The 27514-nt window shown below is 42.8% G+C and overlaps 1 protein-coding gene across 2 annotated transcripts in view; it reads left to right on the top strand.

The window, feature by feature from the left end:
- myo1e (myosin IE) overlaps positions 1-27514 on the top strand; it is a 106953-nt gene that overhangs the window by 55835 nt on the left and 23604 nt on the right. For both annotated transcript variants that reach the window (XM_033050259.1, XM_033050258.1), the window contains exons 7-18: positions 2849-2980; positions 4130-4264; positions 5248-5380; positions 7101-7297; positions 10015-10095; positions 11753-11839; positions 13717-13803; positions 15992-16159; positions 17547-17632; positions 17728-17809; positions 19841-19947; positions 23345-23443. In XM_033050259.1, the coding sequence (XP_032906150.1) occupies positions 2849-2980; positions 4130-4264; positions 5248-5380; positions 7101-7297; positions 10015-10095; positions 11753-11839; positions 13717-13803; positions 15992-16159; positions 17547-17632; positions 17728-17809; positions 19841-19947; positions 23345-23443 (1394 nt within the window). The remainder of the gene's footprint in view (positions 1-2848; positions 2981-4129; positions 4265-5247; positions 5381-7100; positions 7298-10014; positions 10096-11752; positions 11840-13716; positions 13804-15991; positions 16160-17546; positions 17633-17727; positions 17810-19840; positions 19948-23344; positions 23444-27514) is intronic.

The following is a 27514-nucleotide window of genomic DNA, read 5'->3' as shown; positions in this document are numbered from 1 at the left end:
CCATCACTCCCCCTACCCCTCTCCACCTCCCTCTCCACTCTTTCCCCTCTCTCCCCCACCCCTCTCCCCCTCCCTCCCTCCTTCCCTACCTCCCCATCCTCCCCCTCCACCACATCTATCTCCCCATCCCCCTCTCTCACCCCCTACCCCGCTCTCCTTTCCCTCCCAAATCTGTCCCATTTCCTCCACCTCCTCTCCCCTCCCTCCCCTCTTCACATCCCCCCTCCCTCCCCCCACCTGTGTGTTTGGGGGTTGGTTAATATGAGTTTGATGCCGCAGCCCCCCCTCCCCCCCCCCCCCCTGCAAAACGCCGTTGGGGAAACAGACCCAACGGGTCTGCACTTGGTCTAGTGAACAAATAAAAATCTAACAAACAAAATCACAATAGCTCTCCTCAGAAATCTTGAGCTTTCACGATTCTGTCTTAGCCACCAAATAAGTGTCGAAACCAGCGGTGAAGTGTAAAGGCTTAAAGCAGGGGGATTGTTACATCAAATGGTTTCCAAATTATAACCTGTTTCTTATTAGATGCCAGTTTCAATTGGCTCTCTAACACTACCATGTTATAGTGTTTATTTTTACTATAGATTAAGGAAGTATAGGAACAATAACAAGGGTGAATAAAGTTCAAATGCAAATATCATTTTTTGCAGTCCTCCCATAGTGTTGCTGCTCTCTGGTTTCCCACAGTTGGAATCGGAGCAAACAGTCAAATGTTGACCATTTTCTAAGCATGGCTTGTGTAACTGAATCCCACTTGCAAGAAACTGGGAAATTATCAAGTCTGGCTGGAAAAACTGAAAGTCTCACCCTGCTACTCATCAGATGGTTGAAAACAGTAGGTGTCTGGCTGTTGATTACGTTGCAAAGAATTCTATAATTTTCTGACACAATCCGACACCTTCAATTAACAGACGCCCGGGTAAAAAGATGGAATTAAATTAAAGTATGAGGCGATGAGAAGGAGGAATAATAACCAGTGACTCAAAGTAATGAGAAGCAAGTTGAGGTAGTGAAAAAATTAACAAATTGTGTAGTTGGGGAAGGCACCAAAATGAAAGGCAAGTAGTCAAATCAACATGTATATTTTTTAAACAGCTTGGTAATTCTTCTCAATGCAGAAATAATTATGTATGTAATCTAATTTACTTGGTGTAAATATTGCACCATCAAGGAATCCCCTGAGATGTGGTTATATGTTTTTATTAGAAATGTGGTAGCACAGTGGTTCAGTTACGCTACTAGAAATACAGGTCTGGACAAATGAGCCAAAGATATGTGTTCAAATCCCACTCTGCCATCTAAGGAATGTAAAGTCAGTTAAGGTGATAAATCTGTTTAAGAAGGAACTGCAGATGCTGGAAAATCGAAGGTATAGAAAAGTGCTGCCTATTTCCTTCGCTCCATAGATGCTGCTGCACCTGCTGAGTTTCTCCAGCACTTTTGTCTAAGCTGATAAATCTACAGTTCTTAAGAGAGTTTCAGTCATTAATCTGCTGAATTGTGGAAATCCATTTGATTGACCATAAAAAGATCTGTGCTGTGCTGTGCTTGACTGGTCAGGTCTTTGTGACTCCGGGCCCACGTTAAGGTGGTTAAACAGTGCTACCAACTTCCCATTGGTAGACACAAAAAGCTGGAGTAACTCAGCGGGACAGGCAGCATCTCTGGAGGAAAGGAATGGGTGGTGTCTCGGTTCGAGACACTTCTTCTGAAGGACGGTCTCAACCCAAAACCTCACCCATTCCTTCTCTCCAGATATGCTGCATGCCCCGTTGAGTTACTCCAGCTTTTTGTGTCTATCCTTGGTTTAAACCAGCATCTGCAGTTCCTTCTTACACATAACTTCCCTTTGAGGTTGCTAGGCGAGCCATTGAGTGCAAGGGGAATTTGGAGCTGGGCAAGTGTTGGCTGCAACTAGTGACATCCACGTCCCATGAATGATTTTAATGTTGCAAGAAGGTAGAAATTCATATTAAGGTAAATCTCCTGAGAATCTGTAATAAGAAACAGGCTGCTAAAAGGATACTAGTTGTAGAAAACCGTTCTGTTCCTCCCCTCAAATCTTACTGGGTTGCTTTGAGGAACTGCAAAGAGAAGCAGTCAGGAGGCACTCAGCTGGATGATGGAAAGGGGTGAGGGACAGGGGCGTCTCCAGTTTCTTGCGTTGGGATTGAGTTACACAAGCCATGCTTAGAAAACCTCGAGTCTGAAGAAGGGTTTCGACCCTATTTCCTTCGCTCCATAGATGCTGCCTCACCCGCTGAGTTTCTCCAGCATTTTTGTCTACCTTAGAAAACCTAGGTGAGGTCTCACTGGGCCATAACCCTTAATGTTTTTTTCCCCATACCTTTTTGAAAAGAAAAGATGGAAATAACAAAGACCAAGATTTCCCAAACTGAGCTCTGTTTGTGAGTGATCCATTGGGACCAAACCAATAAATCCATTGAATCCCCACGTTCTATATTTTTTGAGAGATTAAAGCATTGTCAAGCTGAAAATCTAATTATGCTGCAAATTGTAACCCGTTCCAATCTTAGTTCAAATTTAAAAGTATTTTTTTAATAGAAGATGAATTGGGAGAGAATCCAGGAAAGGGATCCAACTAGGGAATCTCAAGTGAGCTATTTATATTTGAGTTCCTATATTGGGCACTGCCAATAAGAGGTTTCAAATGTATGTGATGGTTGTTACTCAAACACAAGTGGCATAACCATATAATAATATAAAACGACAGCAATGAGTTCTGTGGTCCTGTACGTGCTTTTTTTTTTTGCTGTGTAATCCACGGTTGCTGATTTGTTTGGTAGCTTTCCATGTTATTAAAGTCTATGACTGATCTATGCAGGGGAAATACTTTGAAATCCAGTTTAGTCCAGGTGGGGAGCCAGATGGTGGAAAAATCTCCAATTTCCTCCTGGAAAAATCCAGGGTTGTTGCACGAAACCTCGGAGAACGCAGCTTCCACATTTTTTACCAGGTTAGTAATAAAGCTTTTGCTTCCTCTTCACATGGGAGTAACTGGCTGAAACTACGGGATGTTGGAGGAGGGTTAGTGCTGACAGCTTCATTCTGTCGGCATGCAGGAGCACCAATGCTTTTCCCAACATTTTTACCCACATACGTCTCCCACTGCATGGACCCTAATAAATCATTGCACATTGTACATAGACGAGGATAGCACAAGAACATGCCCTTAGGCTCACAATGTTTGTGCCAAACATGATGCCTAAAACACTACACATATATCTACCTGCACATAACCCATATCCCTCCATTCCCTGCATATCCACATCCCTATCCTTTTTTGTCCCAATACAAAAGTCTTTTACATGCCACTAACATATCTGCTTCAACCATCAGCCTTGGCAGTGTGTTCCAAGCGCTCACCACTCTGTGTAAAAAGATATGTCCTGCACATCTCCTTTAAACTTTGCCCCTCTCACCTTAAACCTATGCCACCTAGTATTAGATTTTTCCATCCTGGGTAAAAGATTCTGACTGTCTACCTTATCTATGCATCTCATCATTTTATACACTTCTATCAGGTCTCTCTGCAACCTCGGTTAACATTTTGCATGTCACATTTTCTCACATTTACATTTTTGATACTTCTGGCAAGAAACCCTCATGCACCATAGTCTTTCTGTGTTTTCTGGACACTGTTGGGCTATTTTAAATCCCTGGAACTAGCATCTGGGAATTAAGATGTTGGAGTTGCCTGAGAACTCCATCGATCAATTGTTTGATATTTTTTATAGGTAAATTTTTTGCCAAAGACACAATGTTTTTTGAGATGCCAAGTGGTCCATTGTGTGTTTCCAACAGTTTCAAATTTTATTTACAATTGCCACCATTATTTTTCTTCTTTCCATCAAACTCTACAAATTGCCTTATTTCGCAATTTCCCATCAGCTGTCCTAAGCGATCCCTGGTGTGGATGGATGATGTGACTGCAAATCAACTTTAGATCACATATCTGATTAGATGATTGGTTTATGCTCTTCCAAATTACACTTGTTTCACTTTAGTATTTAATCCTTAATCGCATTGCAACAGTTGATTTGTTAAAACGAGGCCTCTTCTGTACATTTGTTGACCTGGAGTCTGCTGTTCATCTTTTTTCAAGCTTATTGAGGGTGCATCTGCAGACCAAAAGTCCAATTTGGGAATCACTAGTCTTGAATACTATTTTTACCTCAACCAATCTGACTCCTACAAAGTGGAAGACATTAACGATCGGAAGGATTTTCAAGAAACCCTGGTGAGATTTTATTTTTAACTCATGTCATTCACTTGAGTAGTCTTCGGGTCTGTATTGACTGCATCCCACAGGCTCAGCCTTGCTGTGCTCAGTAAACTAGGCAGATTGTACCTTCCTTCAAGATTTATTTATATTATTCCCATTATAGTTTGCACAGCATTTTTACTTGACGGATTGGTCAATAAATTTATTTTCGTCTGGTTTAGTTTAGTTTACAGATACAGCACGGAAACAGGCTCTTCGGCCCACCAAATCCGTGCCGACCAGCGATCCCCGCATGCTGACACTATCTGACACATTAGGGACAATTTACAGTTATACCAAACCAATTAGCCTACAAACCTGTCAGTCTTTGGAGTGTGAGAGGAAACCGGAGCACCCGGAGAAAACCTACACAGGTTACGGGGAGAACATACAAACTCCGTACAGACAGCCCCTGTAGTCAGGATCAAACCTGGGTCTCCGGCACTGTAAGGCAGCAACTCTACTGCTGCGTCACCATGCCGACCCATTTACTGGGAACAAATATTCAAGGCGGTAGGTTGCACACTAAGGCAGCAATGTCCGTTGATGAACTGGAGTTAAGCATCACATGTGTGCTAATGATGTCAGTTGAGCTAGGGTGAATCACAGCCAGAGGTTTCCAGTCCAATTTCATGATAAATAGGATCTAAAAAATAAGTGGATTTTATTGTGTTACTGTGCTGCCGTGGTGTATTATTGAGTACATTGTTGAGTGCATAAAATTAATGCATTCTTTTACAGCTTCACATCAGCAAAATATGAGTTTGTCTGTGCATCGAGCGATCGGCATTGCATAGTTACATTTTTCAAAATTAATCCATTTTATTTGAGTTAGCAATTAATAGCAAAAGTGTTCAACGTTTCAGTGCATCAACTGCCTTATGCGGGATTAGAAAGCACGATAGCAGAATCTTCTGCAAATATGCAGATCAGTTAATTTAATAATTATTTGCTTGCAGCATGCTATGAATGTGATAGGAATCTTCACTGAAGAGCAGTCCATGGTTCTCCAAATAGTAGCCGGTGTGCTTCACTTGGGAAATCTTACCTTTAAAGAGGTTGGCAATTATGCAGCCGTGGAAAGCGAGGAATGTAAGTATTTCATTTTGAATGCATCCTGGAACGTCCATTATGTTGCAAGTAGTGATGTGAATCGGCACAAGAACCCAGTTGGCAATTATGGGTTCCATCCTTTTGGAAGGATACAGAGGCTATAGCAATGGCACATTATGCATTTGGCAAGACCACACATTGTTTGGCATATTTAGCTGGTCAAGCAGCATCTGTGGAAAAAGAACCAGAGTTAATGTTTCCGCTCAAAGGACTTTTATCAGAAATGGGAAAGAGATAAAACTAATTAGTACAGGTTGCAGAAAATGGAGTGGAGGGGTGGGTAGAACAAGGGGCAGAGCTGGTGGAATGGAAGGTGAACCGTTTCCTGTTCTGTCCAGGGATAGGTGAGATGCAGCCAAGCGGAAGAAACAGGTCAACATTTCTGAGACACTTACGTGGAAACGTCTTGTCATCAGAGCAAATGTGGAAACAGACGAAGTGAGAAAATGGAGCCCTTATAAGAGATGGGGGAGGGGAGCGAGTTGGAGCAAGTTTAGTCAAGGTAACTGTGACCATTGTACTCAACATTATTGTGTTCAGTTTTAGCCACCCTACTATAGGAAAGATACCATTAAACTGGATAGTGTACAGAGAGGACATTGCCAGGACTTTTTGCCCAGGACAGAAATGTCAGACTAAAGAGCAAAGCTTTAGGTAAGAGAGGAAACGTTTATTTTCCACAGAGAGTGATAGGTGCCCAGAACATCCTTAGAACATACAACCTAGAACAAAAGGCTTTCACTTAGGCACATGGATATGGAGGGAAATGGATCACATGCAGGCAAAGGAAATCAATGTAACTTGGCCTCATGTTTGGCAGGGACACGATGGGCTGAAAGACCTGTTCCTGTGCTGTACTGGTCTATGTTCTGGCCAGTTTTTTTACCCTCAGCTGCTATCACTGTGGCAGATTATCTGTCCATTATTACATTGGTGAATTCTGGGAGCTTGTTGTGTGTGAATTGGCTGCTGTGTTTCCTGTGTTGCCCTTGTGGTCATTCAAAAATTGGCTTCAATACATTTCAAAGCCTCATAAAGTGATGAGATATGTTACTTTAACGGAAATTCTTTCTCTTGCTGTTCATAGAAAATGTTTTCTTTAATGCAGAACATCAGGATAGACCCCTCGACACATTCAATTTCATACAATAGTATTTAATGGGAACACTCCAAATCGAGTTCCTGTGTTGCATTTAATGAGCTTATTGTTAATTGCTCCATTTAAAATAACAAAGTAGTGTGGTTAGGGCAGCGCGCATGGTGTGATGGCAGAAGAAAATCCGATGCTTGCTTTTAAGTTTCTCCACATGCAAAAGTTAGGAGTTCTGAAGGAATAGAATTCCGGCTTTGGACTTGAAGGAATTATAATAGATTTTCTATTCTAATCCTTGCGGCAGAACTCTCATCTTAAATATTATCGCAAGAGAGCTTGCTAAAACAATATCATTATAAATCAAAGCCCTGTATTTTTATGTAAAATTATCTGTCTTGCAACATAATTATGGTCATTAAATAAAGCAACATGAAAACTCTGCATGAAATTGTAAAATGATTTTTAGCATTTTATCGAACATATGCTGAACTCTGGTGCATTAGTCTATTAAAGAGCGAGTTGTCCTGAAGCTAAGCTTCCCGTGTGCATTAACTGAGTAAAGTCGCTTTGCTGACGGAATGAATAACTCCTCCGTTCCGTTGACAGTCCTGGCCTTCCCCGCATTCCTACTTGGAATTAACCAGGAACGACTGAAGGAAAAGCTGACCAGCAGGAAAATGGACGGCAAGTGGGGAGGACAATCGGAAACCATTAATGTGACGTTAAACGTGGATCAAGCCTGCTATACCAGGGACGCCCTCTCCAAAGCTCTTCATTCACGCGTCTTTGACTATTTGGTCGACGTAAGTACCATTGGTGGTCAGCCAGTGTCATGTGTCCTAGGTGGACATATTAAATGAATGGAATTGCTTTGGGCAATTTCGGCAGCCCCAGTTAGAGAGGCAGTGGAGGCAAAGGGGTCATTTGAAGTGGTGCTTCACCATTAATCAGCAAACATAATGGCACAGTATCCTTTCAAAAGGCTACTAACAGATGTGAATATAGTTAGTCTGCAGACATTCAACAAAGAGCGTTCTCCCACCCTCAACCCTGCCTCTGGCTTTTCTCTTTGACAGATTCCCGTGGACTGATTGGAGAGCTTTATATTATTGCTTGCACCTGCCAGTGATTGTAGATGTTCTGTCACCACATGTGCTTCATTGTTGCTGTCACAATGGTGACCTTGTCCGACTATGGTTTAACACAAACAGAGCCCCTTTCATTAAATGATCCACGCACTAAGTTCCCCATTGACCCACAAATTAAAAAAAAAGCAAAGTGGATCCTGCTGCACACAATGGATCAGCAGGGCATCTGCAGTTAAAACATTGAAACATAAAAAATAGGTGCATGAGTAGGCCATTCGGCCCTTCGAGCCAGCACCGCCATTCAATATGATCATGGCTGATCATCTAAAATCAGTACCCCGTACCTGCTTTTTCCCCATATCCCTTGATTCCTTTAGCCCTAAGAGCTAAATCTAACTCTCTCTTTGAAAACATCCAGTGAATTGGCCTCCACTGCCTTCTGCGGCAGAGAATTCCGCAGATTCATAACTCTCTGGGTGAAAAACCTTTTCCTCATCTCAGTCCTAAATGACCTACCACTTATTCTTAAACTGTGACCCCCTGGTTCTGGACTCCCTCAACATCGGGAACATTTTTCTTAGTGAAGACAGAACCAAAGTACTTGTTTAACTGGTCTGCCATTTCCTTGTTTCCCATTATAAATTCACCTGTCTCTGGCTGTAATATTATCTATTTGATTGTACGAGTAATGTTGTCAGGCTTTTAAGTTGATCAGTTATCCAGTGGTTTGGGAGCATTACAGTTCGTTAAAACAAATAAGGTAATACTTTAAAATGTGCAAAATAAATTCTTACAAACCCCCCTCACCCGTATCCACCTATCACTCGCCAGGCTTTGACCTGTTCCCACCTCTCTTCCAACTGTCTCTCCCCCGCCCCCTACACCACAGTCGGAAGAAGGGTCACCTATCCATGCTCTCCAAAGATACTGCCTGGCCTGCTGAGTTACTCCAGCACTTTGTGTTCTTTTTTTTGTATAAACCAGCATCTGCAATTCCTTGTATCTTCCTATAAACTCATTTGCTTGAGAATGAGTTTCACTCTCTAACTCTTAGTACGGGTTTATGTGGGAGGTTTAGTACACCTCATTTGAGTGAAGGGAACCCTTAGAAATGGAGGACTTCACATTTTAAACAGTGATAAGGTGAAACCATTCAACATGGAGCCCTGCACACAGCTAATTAATTTTATCTCCTAACTGTACATCTCTGCACCGGGTGTTAAAGCATCAAATATAGACACAAAATGCCGGAGTAACTTAGCGGGTCAGGCAGCATCTCTTGAGAGAAGGAATGGGTGATGTTTCGGGTCGAGACCCTTCTTCAGACTGAGAGTCAGTCCAGAGATATAGATGGGGGTAAGGGGTGAAAACGACAGATCAAAGCAGATGGTGATAAGGAAATGTAGAACGGTTTATTGTTAGCTGAGGGGAAGGTGACAACGCAGCATACAATCAGTAATATATTTTCAGGAGGACCGTAGAACTAGTCGGAGAACTAGGATGGGGGAGGGACGGAGAGAGAGGGAAAGCAAGGGTCACACTAGTTTCTCATCTAAGCGGATTTTCTTTTGTAAGCCTACCACAAACGCCTGTAGGCTATTTTGAGCCATTGAAGGTTTCTGACCTCAATATTCCTCTCTGGTGCTTATGTGGGAATTTTGTGCAGCAAATGGTTGAAATAATGCCTCCTCTACCGAAAGCACTTGGATCTAATCTCTAATCAATGTGACCATTATGATTAGATTATGATCGAAACATAATGAACACTCAAGGCCATAATGTTATCGTGTTCTGACTAAATCGGGAGATGATAACATTATGGCTAAGAATGACCATTTACCCATTTGTAAATGTAATTTGAAAATCCTTGAAAGGTCAGTGAGTAAGTGCTCTGTAGATCACGGAAGAGAGCGGTTTTCCGTTTACATTCCAGGCACCAGTGTATGGGATTAGCTGATCTCTGGTTGACAGTGGAACACAATATCCGTGCTCATGAAGGAAGAAGCCAACAGTCAGGGTGCGGAGACCAGTTGTTGTCCACCCTAGCTCTGTGTCTTGCCAAATACTGCCCCTTCTCCCAGCTAACCTTCGGTGCGTGTGTGTGCACACGTGTGTGTGCAGTTTCAATGTTCTCCCCATGACTGTGCTACATTAACCATTTAAAACAAGGATATTCTCATCAATTAAGAAAATTGTAAAGGATATCACTTACTTATTTACATTTTAATGGCTTCTAGTGATGAGATTCTTTAAAAACTTTTGTTACAGTCCAAGTTTGATATTGGCCAATTTGATAAACTTTTGCTATATTAGGGAGGGGACTTTGTTTTTTAATTCACATTGGAATGAGATATTACATAACAGAAATCTACCCAGACCAGTACAACCTTGCACTGGTCATGTACAACATGTTGCTTTATTCTTCTTTCTAGTCCATCAACAAGGCGATGGAGAAGGACCACGATGAGTTCAACATCGGTGTTCTTGACATCTACGGCTTTGAGATTTTCCAGGTATGGCTTTAGGTTGCATTCTACAAATTGCTTCCGTGTTCTCTATTTGACATTGGTACAATATTTAAAATAGATCTGGAGCAAATAACATTGGACAATAATAAGAGTGCTTCAATGCAGCTTGTGAAATAATGTGAAGTAATGACAGCCATCAGATTTTTGTAAATGTCAATGTCTTCTCTTTAAGACTATGATATTGTTAATAGGTAACATCTGCACTGCATTATGGAAAGGCAGTGACCACAATAGGGAGTCTGTCTTCACTTGACGTTCAATGGCATTGCCGTCATGGAATCCACAATTGTCAACTATATTTGGATTACCATCGGCCAGGAAATGATCAATATCAGCCACATAAGCGCGTTGGTCACAACAGTAGGTCAGAGATTTGGCTCTTTACTCCTGTAAGGCATCACTCAGGAGTGCACCTGGCTGGGTGAGTGCAGCTTCAACAACACTCAAATAGTTCAATAGCATCCAGGACGGAGGAGCCAAACAGTACTCTGTCCACCTCCCTAAACATCCATTCCCTCCACCCATGCCTGCAACATGTCACTGAAGCAACGATCTGGAGCTTTCTAACCAACAACCCTGGAAGTAACTTCAATACAAGGATAGCAGTCATACAACATGGAAATGGGCCCAATTTGCCTGTGCCCAGCAGGATGCCCCAACTTCTACCAAGGCCTCAGATGATGCCTTTGCTCATTGGACCATCAGGAGAGATTCTCTTTCCTCCAAGGCCACAGACTGATCTTTGTAAAGGGCCTGTCCCACTTTCACAACTTAATTCAAAACCTCTGCCGAGTTTAAAGGACCTAAAAAAAAAAATCAAGATCGTGGTAATCTACGAACGCCTACGACCTTCCACAACTATGTTCACGAACTCCTACGAGTATGTCTACGAATTCCCACAACTATTTCGATGCCCTCCTTACGAGTAAAATGTTGCAATTTCTTTCATCCTGACCATTTTTTTACTCGTGGACATTTTTTATCGGGCTGGAAAAAATGTCCCGGCTTACCTGATGCCACGAGTATCTACGGCCAGCACAGCGGGCCGCTACAATATATCTACGAACTCTTACGACTTCCGACGGACTCGTTAAGAACATTCTGCGAGTTTGAATCAAGGGGAAAACTCGGGAGAATTTGTGAATAACTCGTGAAAGTGGGACAGGCCCTTAAGTTATTTGCATGCAAAGAATGTCTAGGATGCGAGCGTTGTGCCCGATTGCCGTTTCTTTCTCTGTATTTCTCCAATGCCAATGCGAGAATTGTGTGCAGCAAATAATGGTCGAGATAGCGTTTCCTCAACTGAAAGCAGCAGTTGAAGAATAAACTGTGGCTCATTCCCACCTCCACAGCCAGTTCAGAAATGGCAACATGTGCCGGCCTTGCCAGCAACACATCCCATCCTGTAAACATTCGAATGAATAGAAATTAGTGTATAAACAACCACTATCTTTCTGATATCCCAAATTTAGCTCTGGAATTAAACTGTTTGCTCAAAATGGATGAATTGCTAGATAGCAGGAAATGTCAGCCAAGTGTGTGCTGCTTGTCCCATCAGTATCACTAATAGTAAATCGAAAGCTCTTGTTATGTGTAGCCGCTGTCTCTGTTTTCAAGATCTGCTCTCTCTATGTATTTGTAGAAAAACGGCTTTGAGCAGTTTTGCATCAACTTTGTGAATGAAAAGCTCCAGCAGATATTTATTGAGCTCACGTTGAAAGCTGAGCAGGTACGTCCAACTGTTGTAATTTATTTAAAGTATCAAAGTAGCATCGTCTTGGACAGACTGATTATTTTGAAGGAATTAATTACAACATCAGGCTTCCATAATGTATTAATACTTCCTGAAACATTCCCATAACTACGTGCAATATATATATTTTTTTATTATAACATCACAAATCTAAGTGAGAAGATATTTACTGTTGCACTTTAAATATAATTATTCTCAAAAGTTACATACCACAATATTATTATAATATTTATTTTAAGAGTTTAACCATTGATAGGCATGTTTGTTGTACTTGGGATATTGTTGAAATGTGATTGAAATCTGAAACTGGAAGTATATGAAGTTTGATTTATTTATTAGCATCACCTGAACAAAGGGTGTGTATTACAGCCTGTAACTACCCACAGGTAGTTAATTCATAAACCCTAATTACGGTGCTGGCTCGAAGGGCCAAATGGCCTACTCCTGCACCTGTTGTCTATTGTCTACCTGCACATCAATTATTTCCAACTTTAAAGAATCGTGAGATAATTTTCAAATTAATTCCTCTCCCTGTTTAGAGATTGTTGGTGCCTATTTTTTATGCAAGAAAAATCAGCATGATTTTATCTCTCCATCTCTACCCACTGACCATCCATCATTTCACCTCCAACCAGAAACTTTATTTGGAACTGATTTTTGGCCAGGGACAGAAAGAATAGGTCTTTACCTGAAACGTCACTCATTCCTTGTCTCCAGAGATGCTGCCTGTCCCGATGAGTTACTCCAGCATTTTACGTCTATTTTTATCTAAAAATCAAACCTTGATTCTGATGTCTTTCCAACAAGAAAAATAATCTGGAAACAAGTGGATGAACAACAGCTGCCAAAAGCTTAATATGACTGCAGATTTTTCACTTCACATTTACTAAGCTGACTGATTTCTTTTAAATGTGATCTGTCATGTCATATAAATGTTTACACACACATCCATCACCATAGCAGGAAATGTCTTGGAGTTTCAAATCTGCAGTGCTTTCCACTAGATTTATTAAAGCACTTTAATACAAACATATTTTTTTGTCGTATTTGCAACAAGTGTTGAATATAAACACCTCAGTTAGATCACACTTCAGCTTGTTCATCTCCAGGGATATAGCTGAGATGTGTCCAATCTGTCACACCCACTCAATTAAATATAGAGAAGCCTAGAAACCAGATCACCTAACATCACGTCTCTACACACTGTGTGATTTCATTTCAATGAAACATTTAATGTGATGGAGAAATTGTAGACTTCCTGTGAGTCAGACGATGCCTGTGATTTCCTTACATTCTGTTTCTTATGCGTTACTGTACAGGACGCCCAAACATTTAGCATGCAACTGAACACCACTTCGATGGGAGTGTGCACTTATACAAAAGTCAGTCGCTCATGAGGCTTGCTTCAAGGTTATTTAAAGGTCTCCCATTAATATACCTGTGGATCACATTCTTGATTAGTAAGGATGTCAAAGGTTAGGGGGAGAAGGCAGGAGAATGGGAAAAGATAGGTGAGCCATGATTGAATGGCGGAGTAGATTCGATAATTCTGCTCCTATGACATGAACTTATAAATTCTTCCCCCCAACTCCACCTCTCCCAACAATGTGATGACCAATGATTTTCTTTGCAACCCCCCCCACCCCCATCACCAACCCAGCTTACCGTCTCTCTCACTTCCTTGAATGTCTGAGAGGGAGCATCAATCCTCACTCCTTTCCAATCCTCAAATTAACTCACTCCTCACCCCAATCCTCCTGGTTTATTACTTTATGGTCCTGCAGGGCAGGACTTACACCCTTATTAAGTCTTGTTCAGTCGCTAAGTGGTTATTATGCATTTATCCCCTTCAGGAAGAATACGTTCAAGAAGGAATTAAATGGACAGCAATTGACTATTTCAATAATAAAATAGTCTGCGATCTTATAGAGAACAAAGTTGTAAGTATCAGATCTGATTCGCTGCATGTACTAAGAGTAATGCACAGGATTTCCCAATGTTCATCGGCAAAGATAGAATTGTATATTTTTATTATAATCTCAATACAGTAAGAACAGATTGGGACTCCACTCATTGGACTATAAAAGAATGAGAGATGATTGTATTGAAACAGAACTGATTTTAAGAGGTTAAGGAGGAGGAATGTGTCCGATTACGGGAGAGTTCTGAACCCAAAGTCACAGTCTCAGAATAGGGGGCATCCATTTAGGTCTGGGGTGAGAAAGAATTTCTTCTGAGGGTTGGAGTCTATGGTACAATGAAATCCAACAATGTTGTTAAATAGGCTTTTCAAAACTCGGAGATAAATGCAAAATAAATATGAATTGATGTTCCAGTTGGCAATCCTTTAATTCACATATTCTTGCTGCAGTGTTTGCTTCTTAGTTTAGTTTAGTTTAGAGATACAGCGTGGAAACAAGCCCTTCGGTCCACCGAGTCCGTGCTGACCAGCGATCCCCGCCGACCAGCGATCCTAGCACACGAACACTATCCTACACAAACTAGGGAAAATTCACAATTTTACCGAAGCCAATTAAGCTATAAATCTGTATGTCCTTGGAGTGTGGGAGGAAACCGGAGCACCCGGAGAAAACCCATGCAGATCACGGGGAGAATGTACAGCACCAGTAGTTAGGATCGAACTCGGTTCTCTGACACTGTAAGGGAGCAACTCAACCGCTGCGTCACCGTGCCACCCAATTTACTGGGAACAAATATTCAAGGTGGTAGGTTGCACACGATTGCACAAATCTCTGTTGATGAACTGGAGTTAAGCATCACACGTTTGCCAATGATGTTAGCTGAGCCCGGGTGAATCACAGCCAGAGGTTTCCAATCCAATTTCATGATAAGTAGGATCTCAAAAAGAAGTGATTTCTAGTGTGTTAGAATTCATATAAAATTGTTTTTATTCATGATTTACATGGAAAATCTGATGTATCTGGGTCCTCTTCCTTGGCTGAAAATATCTGTTAATTCACCAGTTCCATTGATCCTGTTAGAGGATCACTCAATCACGACAGGAGCTTTGAGAATTGCATGCCTGTGTTTAGTGCACGACTGTGACACTGTTTTAACTTGGATGGCGTAATGTAATATTAGCAAACATTTTTCTGTTTCTGCCCTATTAGTTGTAAACTCTACTCTCTACCCTTGAATGACAGAGCAATAAGAACTTGTTTTTCAAAAACCTCTGCATCTACAGTAATATTCTGTATTTGTTCAAGTTTTACCTCTACACACTGTAACATGTTTAAAATATAGGTGCAAAATTGTACTTTTTCCCTCCTGCTTTGTTGTCCAGGAGAATTCTTCAGTGTGATTGACTGCTCAGGCAGCTTGATGACATCGCTGTTGCTGGACATCAGGGATTCTGTTCAACTGAAGCCCCATGGTGACCAACATTGGACTAGAGAAAGTGTGTGCCTCGATATTTCCAAATACACAGGACAAGATGTTAAAAATCCAAGAGATTGCTGAGGCACCTTTCTTCACGATTGATAGCAACGTATCAAAAACAAAATTGGAAATGTAGGCTTTATTTGGTAAAAGAATTGAGAAACTTTACCAACTAAAACATAAGATGCTGAGAGATTAATTTTTAAAGCCAGAATGCCTGGGTGATTTCCTATTAACATTTCCAAAAGAGTTTTGTGAAATTTGTTTACTTTAATTTAGTTTAGAGATATAGCATGGAAATTAGCCCTTCAGCCCACTGTCCATGCCGCTATCAATCGCCTGTTCACACTAGTTCCACTTTATCCCAAATTCGCACCTCCTCCATCCACACTAGGGGCAATTTACAGCGGCCAATTAACCTACAAACCCACACGTCTTTGGGATGTTGGGGAAAACCGGAGCACCCCCAGAATAAACCCACACGGTCACCGTGAGAACTTGCAAACTCCACACATGCAGCACCCAGAAGTCAAGATGGAACCTGAATCCCTGGCACTATGAGGCAGCAGCTCTACCAGCTGTGCCACTGTACTGCCCTCTGCCCCAGTTCAGCGATGTGATCTTTCTACAATGTTCAGTAAGTTTTATTTGCGAAATGAATGCAAAGAATCTATTTGCCATGAATGTTACTCATAATTCTGCTCTGTGTAACACTGCACTCTCTCACAGAACCCACCGGGCATTTTGAGCATCCTGGATGATGTCTGTGCAACAATGCACGCAACTGGGGAGGGAGCAGATCAGACGTTGCTGCAGAAATTGCAGATGCAGATTGGAACACACGAGCACTTCAACAGCTGGAACCAGGGTTTCATCATTCATCACTACGCAGGCAAGGTAACCAAACACAACGATAGATCATAAGGTCATAAGTGATAGGAGCAGAATTAGACCCATTCGGCCCATCAAGTCTTCTCCGCCATTCAATCTCCCTCCTAACCCCATTCTCCTGCCTTACTCCCAGAACCCCTGACACTCCGTACTACTCCAGAATCGATCTATCTCTGCTTTAAAAATATCCATTGACTTTGCCTCGACAGCCCTCTGTCAGATTACGTCAAAGTTCACTTTGAACCATGAGGAAGGAGGTTGCCTAGGAGTTTCTGGGATCAGTTAGTAATGTTATCCAGCTATAGTATTCACCAGCTGAGAGGCGCAGCAGAAGGTCTGGCCTGACCAACACACCATCAGGGCTGCACCAAATGGAACCAAAGCTGAGAGTCATTACCTTACATCAAGATTAGCTCCTCAAGCTTTTAAGAACATTTTCATTTAAATCCTATCAGTGCGTTAGAAGGGCTTTGCTGCAATTGGACTAGGTTGGCACTTTCTCATCTCTTGTCCAAAATCAATGAGGGACATTAGACACGTCTACTAATTCATTGTTATCACTGATTATATATGGACTTCATGGCACCTGTTTCAGTGACAGAGCTAACGTCTTTGCTGGATCCACTGTTACAATGCCAGATATCTCCCTCTTCCATTGCAGCTTCCCAGTGAGATCTTCCAGCAAGTAACGCAGGAGGTTTAAGAGATGGTTTGGAGCATTTGAATTCTGTAGAAAAGGAGTGACAGGAATTTTCAGTCATACAAATAACACAACACCAGGAAAGGCCCTTCGCCCAATAAGTCTGTTCCACTATCAACCACCCACTTACACTAATCCCATATCAATCCTATAATTTTTTCATATTTTATTCTCCCCCCATTCTCTTCAACTTTTCCCCATTTTCTGTCACCCCCACCCCCCCCCCCCATGCAGTAGGGGCAATTCACCCTGGCCAGTTAACCAACCAACCCGCATGTATTTGTAATGAGGAAGAAAACCAGAGTCCTCGGAGGAAACCCACACGGTCACAAGGAGAACATGCAAACTCCACATAGAAGGCACCTGAGATTAGGTTTAAACCTGTGAATCAGCGGTTTTACTGTCTGCACCACTATTTACTATATCGTTTCTCTATTCGCTTGGAAGGAATATAAGATGGTTTCCTTTTGCTTACAGTCGTAAATAATGGGAAACTTACCTGTAAGATTCATTTTTCCAGAGAGTGAGTATGAGGAAAGAGATGTCTGGTTTATTTTGTGGATCAGGATAAGTTCCTCAGGCAATAACTATGTGACCTTTAGTAGAGACTTTAAAAAAAAAAGGAAAATGATTGCAAGATGAGTGAATTAGGAAAGTAGAGTTCAAGTCATTTAAACTTCTCTTCCTTTGCAGGTGTCCTATAATGTGGAGGGATTCTGTGAGCGTAATCGAGACGTTCTTTTCACCGACCTGATTGAACTCATGCAGAGCAGTGAGCAGTAAGTGGACGTGAAGCTGAGCATAGTGTGCATGGCTGACTGTATGAGAGTTGACTTTGCTCGCATGCTAATGTCATTTGTTTGCTGCTTCACAGCCCTTTCATCCGTGTGCTTTTCCATGAAAATCTACAAGCAGAAAAGAAAGGTCGCCCCACCACAGCTGGAAGCAAAATTAAGGTATATTCAGCCTTCCCTCCTCTTGGGCGGCATCTTAGGTTGAGGGTGACCTGGGTTCTCATTGAGGGGCTGAAACGAGAGAGAAAAAGGTACCACAGGATCGGTAGCCTTCATGCATTCAGATGGGTTCCGTAAGAAAATGAGATAGCAGCCCAGCGAAGGGGAGCCTGAGAACAAATAGCCCACGGGTTGTGTGATGCCAATAGTGAAAACCACAGTAACACCAATAAATAAATGAAAAAATAGTGTCAATGGAAGTTTGAAAAAGCATACCTCCAGTTTTAGGAACAGTTTCTTTACAGCTGTTATCAAGCAACTGAACCATCCTCTCGTTACCTAGAGTGCGATACTGACCTCCCATCTCCCTCATTGGAGACCATAAAACTATCTTTAATCGGACTTCCATTGTATATCTTTGAACTAAATGTTGCACCCTTTATCCTTTACCTGTGCACTATGGATGGTAATCACGTATAGCCTTTGACTGGATAGCATACAAACAAAAACTTTTCACTGCACCTCAGTACATGTGACAATAATAAACTAAACTAAACTAAATGCGGGCATCCCTCAATCATTGAATGAAGGTAAAATCTTTGAATGGAGTTTCTAAAATTTTATGCTTTCTAATCCATTGCATGTTTGCACCTTCGAAACACCAGATTCATGACAGAGATGTCTGTCATTATGTGCGAAGGAACTGCAGATGCTGGTTTAAATCGAAGATAGACACAAAAAGCTGGAGTAACTCAGCGGGACAGGCAGCAACTCTGGAGAGAAGGAACGGGTGACGATTCGGGTCTGAAGAAGAGTCTCGACCGAAGATGTCATCCATTCCTTCTATCCAGAGATGCTGCCTGTCCCGCTGAGTTACCCCAGCTTTTTAACGATACGATACGATAGAACTTTATTTATCCCAGGAGGGAAATTGATCTGCCAACAGTGATAAAAACACATCTTGTAACATATCTTGCGTCTGTTATTATCTTTGGTTGTGGCAGTGTGGCAGCAGCACCTCTTGTGTAAGCTGTCTAAGGTGGTTCACATGCCCTGTGTTGTTGAAACAATGCTCACCCTTCAACAGGCCAGTCCCCAGCGGCAACCGTTAGTTACTTGCTCTGCGAGCCATGTTCACACCAGTATGCTCCTCCTCCTCTGGGTGACAGTTTAGGCCCTGCACAAAATTATTCTACATCGGCAAATCACGCGATTATTGAACCTGAATGATTGGAGATGTTTTTACACATCTGCGGGTTAATTGGCTCCTATAATTTGCCCCCAATGTGTAGGGAGTGAATGCAAAAGTCAGCTCTCGTAGAACTAGTGAACAGGTGATCGATGTGGGTACAAGGAACTGCAGATGCTGGTTTTCAATTTAAAAAAAAAGACACAAACTGCTGGAGTAACTCAGAGTGTCAGGCAGCATCTCGGGAGAACATGGATAGGTGATGTTTCAGGCTTAAATTCTTCTGTTTCAAACCTACTTCATCTCTGGCCTTTGTCTACCATTTGTCTATCGTTTCCCCCCTCTGTATCAACCCATTACCTGCCATGCTTGTTCTGCCTCTCCTCGCTTCCAGCTTCCCCCCCCCCCCCCCCGCCCAACATTTCGTCTGAAAAAGGGCCCTGACCCGAAACATCACCCATCCACGCTCTCCAAAGATGTTGACTGACTCGTTGAGTTACTCCAGCACTTTGTGTCAACAGGTGATCAATGGTAGACGTGGATTGAGTGGTACGAATGGATTGTTTCCGTGCTGTATCTTTCAAAACCAATCAATTAGAAGACATTTGTAAATCTTTCCCCGAGCAGAAATTGACAGGAAGGGGGCAGAGAATGAGGGGTTACCTTTGTTATGTGCTTTTGAAACACGAGCATGAATCAAGCTCGTTGTACAAGTATATTGCCTTGGATTGTCCAGTACACTGGGATCCTCAGCTGTACTGACGCATTCACGCACCGTTTCCCACTGATCCCTCAGTGACGTTGTGTACCATATTCTCACTGTCGTTTTCTTTTGCCTTTTCCAGAAACAAGCCAATGACCTGGTGGGCACGCTGATGAAGTGTACCCCGCACTATATCCGCTGCATCAAACCCAACGAAACCAAGAAGCCCAGAGACTGGGAAGAGAGTAGGTGAGAGCATCCAAAGAGTCCCCGCTTGGTCTCCCTGGCCATCCCTTCACTTTATCTTGCCTTAGCTTTCGTTTTAGTCAAACAGCACTGAAACAGGCTCTCCGGCCCACCGTCCACCCGGTCACGCTAGTTATTCATGATCATGCTTTCTCATCCACTCCCCACACACTAGGGGGAAATTTAAAGCCCAATGAACCTACAAACCCGCACATCTTTGGGATGTGGTAGTTAACCTGAGCACCTGGATGGAAACCCATGCGGTCACAGGGAGAACATGCAAACTCCACACAGACAGCAGCCGAGGCCGGGATCGAACCCGGGTCCCTGGCCGCTGTGAGGCAGCAACTCTACCAGCTGAGCCAATGCGTCACCAGTATCTTCTCTGCATCTTTTGTGTTGTGACAACTCGGAATTGTTTTGATTTACGAGACCCAATTCCTTGTCCTAGCTTCCACACTGTGGTTCAGGCAATGCAGGTTAACCCATGGGCCAGTGGCTTCACTGGTGATCCTGACCCCCACTTGCACCCAGAGATATTCTAACATGCCTCTGGATAACCATTAGGAGTGGCGTGGCCTCGAGTGAGGTGACTCTCCATCTCATGTCCACGTACAAAACCCTGTTCCAAACCAGGCTTGTCTCTGCAGACATAAATGCAGCTGATGCATTGGACCAGAAGGCTTCCCGACAGGCCGCGGCTGTGGCCTGGGAACGTGGCTGGAGGCCTTTATCGAGGCCCTGCATCGCTATGTAGAAGCCCGGGTCGAGGCCTGGCCAGGGCCTCGTGGGTAGAAGTCCGGGACAAGCGAAGCGGCCAACGGAGCCCGCGACTGGGGCCTGGGACAGCACCATGGAGGGGTGAAGTGGGCCGTCGACAGCGGTGAAGCCTCACGACGATGGGGCCTCGGCAGTGGTGAAGCCTCGCAGCGGCGGCGATGCCTCGCGAGTCAACCTGCGATCGATGAGAGCGTGGAGGACCCAGCGTGGGAGGACCACCATGAGGGGGGGGGACGGGGGACAAAAGGAGCTGTAACAGCTTTGTAACTTTGTCAGCACCATCGGTGGCTGCTACATTGTGCATGCGAGCAAAGAATCTCACTGTGCCTGAGCTTATATTCACTAGAGTTTAGAAGGATGAGAGAGGATCTTTTAGAAACATAATTCTTAAGGGATTGGACAGGCTAGATGAAGGAAAATTGTTCCCGATGTTGGGGAAGTCCAGAACCAGGGATCATAGTGTAAGTATAAGGGGTAGGCCATTTAGGACTGAGATGAGGAAAAACTTTTTCACCCAGTGAATTGTGAATCTGTGGAATTCTCTGCCACAGAAGGCAGTGGAGGCTGATTCACTGGATGTTTTCAAGACAGAGTTAGATTTAGCTCTCAGGGCTAACGGGATGTTAAGGGATATGGGGAGAAAGCAGGAACGGGGTACTGATTTGGGATGATCAGCCATGATCATATTGAATGGCTCGAAGGGCCGAATGGTCTACTCCTGCACCTATTTTCTGCTTTTCTATGTTTCTAGTTTCTGCTGTTTTCAGTCAGTGCAACTGGCAGCAGTGACTGAGAAAAGCTGGGTGAGATCAGAGGCAGGTGGTGGCAGAATGATTCCCGCAGTCAGTGGCGGATTGGGTCTAAAAATAATTGGTTGCCAGGATACAAAGGGGCCCACTTCATCAGGGGCCAACTTGCCATCGGGCAAGCTGACACCCTGGCCAGTCCGCCGCTGCCCATCGCAGTCACCAGGGGCAGAACTGCCCGTGTAGATAGTCTCTCTGCCTTGCTTGACTGCATGACCTGCCCCGGGTAACTGTAGAAGGGTCTCGACCCGAAACTTCACCCATTTCTTCTCTTCAGAGATGCTGCCTGTCCCGCTGAGTTACTCCAGCATTTCGTGTCTACCCAGGTAACTGGGGATTGATAGCCAAGCAACCAACTACACAGTCAACGATTGATGACATTTTTGCATAAAGTGACTCCTCCACCCTCGCCTTCACATCTGAAACAATAAAACCGTGGAACATTGGGCTGCCGATCCTGTCACTCTCGCAACTAAGTCTCTGTAATGGCCACAACATCTTAATTCCATGCTCAGATCCAGGCTTGAAGTTCATGTGCTTTACCCATAAACATTCCTTGTATTGAAATAAACACACTTCAGCCCATCAGTCTCACCATGCTCATTAACCTATCCCCTGCCTGTCCTACCTCTCAGACGTACTTGTTATAACCTAAACCGTCCCATCAGTACCTACAACCACTGCTCTGGTTCCCCGCCCCCACCTCCCCGCACTCCTGTTTAAACCCTCCAGGGCAGCACGGTGACGCAGTCTATAGCTGCTGCCTAATACAGTGCCAGAGACCCGGGCTCGATCCTGACTACGGGCGCTTGTCTGGATAGAGTTTGTACGTTCTCCCCGTGACCCGTGTTATCTCTGTGATCTCCGGTTTCCTCCCACATTCCAAAGACTTACAGGTTTGCAGGCTTGGTAGAATTCTAAATTGTCCCTAGTGTGTGTAGATTATTGTTAGTGTGCGGGGATTGCTGGTTGGCGCAGACTCTTTGGGCCGAAGGGCCTGTTCCGCGGTGTATCGCTAAACTGAACTAAAGTAGCACTAGTGACCTCCCTGCGAGGATAGTGGTTCCTCTCCTCTCCCTCTTGTATAGGTCGCACCTGCCCTGATCCATTTATCTGAAGCATACCCTCCTGTACAAGCTCCTTTGCCACCTATTGAATTGCAATATCTTTCTATTTCTTATCTCACTAGCTCGTGGCTCTGATGGTAATCCTGAGATTGCAAATCTGGAGGTCATGTTTCTTAATCTCCCACCTAACTCCCTTAATTCTCCTTGATGTCCCATAACACAACTGCAGAATTTGTTTAGGAGATGTAGGAGATAAACTTAGATTTTCCCTCAAAAAAGGGGAACAGGCACTCCCTGACTTATATAAGGGTTGCATTTCGTGAACCCTTACTTAAATCAGAATTTACATAAGTCCGATTTGCTATCCCCATCTCTTATCCAAAATAACTCGCTGAAAGTAATAACTGTCTCAGTGGTGCCTAACTGCATCCAGGGCACTTTCTGCTGTGCGCGGCCTTCTGGGTAAGCACTGCCGCCATTGCTGACTTGTTTCTGATGTAAATGTTTTAGTGATCGTACAGTGTTGTGGAAGTTACAAACTACCTTGATTACACTAGGGACTGAGTACAGAACTGTTTACGTAAGTGCGAGTTTACATTAGTAGCCTATTTCGTAAACCAGAGAGTATAAGTAATACCGAACAATAGAAGATTTGATTTCCATTTGAACTTCGACTATGTCTCATTTTGCCAAAATAATTTGCTCTTGATTCTGCTGTCCAGTTAATTGTTGGTTGTTTCTTTTCAGAGTTAAGCACCAAGTGGAATACCTGGGTTTGAAAGAAAACATCCGGGTACGACGAGCAGGCTACGCATACAGACGAGTCTTTAAGAAGTTCTTGCACAGGTAAGCCGTGTATGAGAATCAATTTCACTTCTTGTTTCTTACCTGCCTGCATTATTTTAAAGTCCTTCTCCCTTCTCTCTCTAATTCTTTCCAACAGCCTTTTGGCTACTAAACACTACAACCTCAAATTAGCTCTGAACTACATAGACTATTATTGTTATTATTATTACTTTTTTGTATGTATACATGCGTGTGGGTATAGACAATAGGTGCAGGAGTAGGCCATTCGGCCCTTTGAGCCAGCACCGCCATTCACTGTGATCATGGCTGATCATCCACAATCAGTACCCCGTTCCTGCCTTCTCCCCATATCCCTTGACTCCGCTATCTTTAAGAGCTCTATCTAACTCTCTCATGAAAGCATCCAGAGAATTGGCCTCCACTTCCTTCTGAGGGAGAGAATTCCACAGATTCACAGCTCTCTGGGTGAAAAAGCTTTTCCTCATCTCCGTTCTAAATGGCCTAGCCCTTATTCTTAAACGGTGGCCCTGGTTCTGGACTCCCCCAACATCGGAAACATGTTTCCTTGCCTCTAGCGTGCCCAATCCCTTAATAATCTTATATGCTTCAATAAGATACCCTCTCATCCTTCTAAATTCCAGTGTATACAAGCCCAGTCACTCCATTCTTTCAACATATGACTGTCCAGCCATCCAGGAATTAACATCGTGAACCTAAGCTGCACTCCTTCAATAGCAAGAATGTCCTTCCTCAAATTTGGAGACCAAAACTGCACACAATATTCCAGGTGTGGTCTCACTAGGGCCCTGTACAACTGCAGAAGGACCTCTTTGCTCCTATACTCAACTCCTCTTGTTATGAAGGCCAACATGCCATTAGCTTTCTTCACTGCCTTCTGTACCTGCATGCTTACTTTCAGTGACTGGTGAATAAGGACACCCAGATCTCGTTGTACTTCCCCTTTTCCTAACTTGACACCATTCCGATAATAATCTGCCTTCCTGTTCTTGCCACCAAAGTGGTTAACCTCACATTTATCGGCCATTAGACGGCATCGGCCAGGTGCAGCGGTGGAGTTTCTGCCTTATAGACCAGAGATCTTGGTTCGACCGTGATATAGGGTGCTGTCTATAGGGAGTTTGTACGTTCTCCCTGTGACCGCGTGGGTTTTCTCCGGGTGCTCCGGTTTCCTCACACACTCCAAAGATGTAAAGTATCCCTTGTGTGTGTGTTGGATAGCATTAGTGTGCCGGGATTGCTGGTTGGCACAGTCTCGGTGGGCTGAAGGGCCTGTTTCCGCGCTGGATCTCTAAGACTAAACCAAAACTCTACAAAAAGTGACACCTCTAACAATGCAGCCTCATTGCACTAAAACTAAGATTCTCTTAAGATTTTAATTCATTCCACCTAAGCCAATACACTGTGCTCTTCTGGTATTTGATTACTAATCATGAAGTCCAATATCATTGATTTATTTCTGTAGTTGTGTGTATGATCATGTACATTTATATTAATCTCAGGAGAAGCCATGTACTGTGAAATTTATGTTCTAAGTTTCGAGTGAATTAAACATTTTCATGTTGTGTTAGTCATCATTTTTCTTGACTTCAAATGAGATTAACTTTGATTTAAAAAAAATAAAATAATGTGACTCTGTTTAAGCATTGATCCTACGTACTTCATGCAGTGTTTTGCAGGTTTCTTGCGGTAATTGTTAATTGCTCCCAGCCATTGCGACTGGGGTGGAAACCGCAGCAGTTAATGTCAATTTGGTGCTTTTTCACAGAGTGGTTCCATTTTGCTCCAGTTGTTTGTCAAGGCTGTTTAATTCAGATGGCAGTCAGCCATCAGAAAATTGTGTTTTGTTAATGCATTTTGCTTCTCCTAAGCACATCTTTAAAATGTAACTGCTTGCCTTAAGACATAAGCAAAGACTGCTGATACATGTTTGTTTATAAAGGCTGATAAATCAAAAAGAAGTATTACATAGGCATGTGGTTCTTATATTTCTTGCAAAATCCCTCAAAATACCATTTTGTTATCAAAGGCAACTGAAGACAAGACTTCTGCCATTAACTTTGCTTTTATTGCACTTTTTTATTAACAGGCTGGTGATATTGATGTCATCTCTAAATATACTATTCTCTCAACTAACTGTAGAAGATGATAAACCTGATGCCTTATAAATTACAATTGCATTTTATTAATTTTGAGCCTCAACCAATGTTTATCAGAAAATATTGAAAATTATTTGGCTTATTAGGTATTAGATTCAGATTTCTACCTATCTGGATTATGTGCTGCATTTGATTTAGATATCATAGCAAGGATAATTAATTTAACACTTCACTTTTCCTTGTATGCAGTTTAATCAAATGCCTAGTTTTATTCATTTATAACTTGTGTTCTAATGAATTTTGAAGAAGTAAACAAAAAGATGCAAATTTTTGACTATCAGAACCTGAAATAGCATGTAGTCTGATGAGGAGGGGCTCCCCCTCCCTACCCCAGGTCCCTCAGTTTCTCTATCTCCTTATTCCCTTCAATGCACACACCCTTCCTCTAGTTCTTTATTTTATTCCCCACCTTCCTGTCTTATCAGATGCACCATTTGCACCCTTTCACCTCCTCCACTCAGCACCTCCGGCCTTGAATACTATCTCACACGTGATAGGAGCAGAATTAGGCCATTCGGCCCATCAAGGCTACTCCGCCATTCAATCATGGCTGATCTATCTCGCCCTCCTAACCCCATTCTCCTGCCTTCTCCCCATAACCTCTGTCACCCATATTAATCAAGAATCTATCTCTGGCTTAAAAATGTCCATTGGCTTGGCCTCCACAGCCTTTGTGGCAAAGAATTCCACAGATTCACCACCCTCTGATTAAAGATCTCCAACCTGACTCATCTGCCAGTCATCCCCTCCTTGTCTGGCTCCACCTGTCACTTGCTAGTTCTTGCCCAACCCCTTCCTTTCACCTCTTTCCTCTCCCTATCTCCCCTCCACTCCATCAATCTGGGAAAGGGTCTCAACCTGAACGTCTCTCCACCTCCCTCCAAGGATGCTGCCTGTCCTGATGAGTTTCTCCAATGGCTTATTTTTTGCTCAAGATTCCAGCTTCTACAGTCTTTGTTGTTTTCAAATCTCTAAAATGGTTGTAAACCAGGAGAGTGGTGTAAAAACCAATATATGCACAGATTACATTTTGTACAAGTGATTGTGGCCACACAATCAAGCGTTAAAGTTCTCAGTTAATCCACATTACAATAGAATATTTGTTTTTTTTATTCCTCAGCCTGTCTTTGGACAAGCTTGTTACTTGAATAATTTGCTTTATTCATGGTGAATAATTCTTCTGGTGAATTCTTTTGGTTTTATTTGCTGGAATGATTCTAATGATGAAACCAAAATGACTGTGCTATGTGGATGTGACTCAACATTCTTTACGATAATACCTACATCCACTGACTCAAATAGTAATGACGTTGAGTTTATGATAAATCTAAATCACAGGCAATATCAGTCTAGTTATACTCAGAGAAGCTGCGGAGTGCGGAGTTACTAGTGTAGTGGTGTGAGCTGTTGAGCTTGTGAATGAATGTTTGTGAAAATGCTGGATGTGGAAGTGACCTGGCTTGTGGAATGAGGGCATTGTGTATGAGTTGATGGTATGGCTAAAGGTTTTGACCTAATGCCCGGTGAAGAATGGAGAGACTGCAAAGAATTGAGGACTATAATACAATGAGGCGTAGCTTTAGCAAAGGAGTGAATGGAAAGAATGTGTTGTAAGTTTGTTTGTGGAAATATGTTTGACTAATTCAGATCATTTACTATGACAGCGCTCATAACTGGGATATTATTAAAGTGAGATTTTCTTTGGGTCCTGGGTTTCTGCGTCAGTTACCTAATTGCATAAACTCACTTTTTCTTCCATGTCATTTTATTTAGAAGATGATGATTTAGTGCTAGATTTATGTCCATCCACCGTCCAAGGATCAATTGAGTTTTTGGGTAAATAGAAAAAGTTCCCATGTTGACCGCTAAAGAAAAGGTTTTCACACTATTTATCCCTTTATTGTTTATGTTTAAAAGAATGTGATTGCTTATT

This window comes from Amblyraja radiata, chromosome 34 (assembly GCF_010909765.2).
Source record: "Amblyraja radiata isolate CabotCenter1 chromosome 34, sAmbRad1.1.pri, whole genome shotgun sequence".
In the NCBI taxonomy this organism is placed as follows: Eukaryota; Metazoa; Chordata; class Chondrichthyes; order Rajiformes; family Rajidae; genus Amblyraja; species Amblyraja radiata.
The sequence above is the reverse complement of the archived record's forward strand: the minus strand, read 5'-3'. Positions and strand labels throughout refer to the sequence as shown.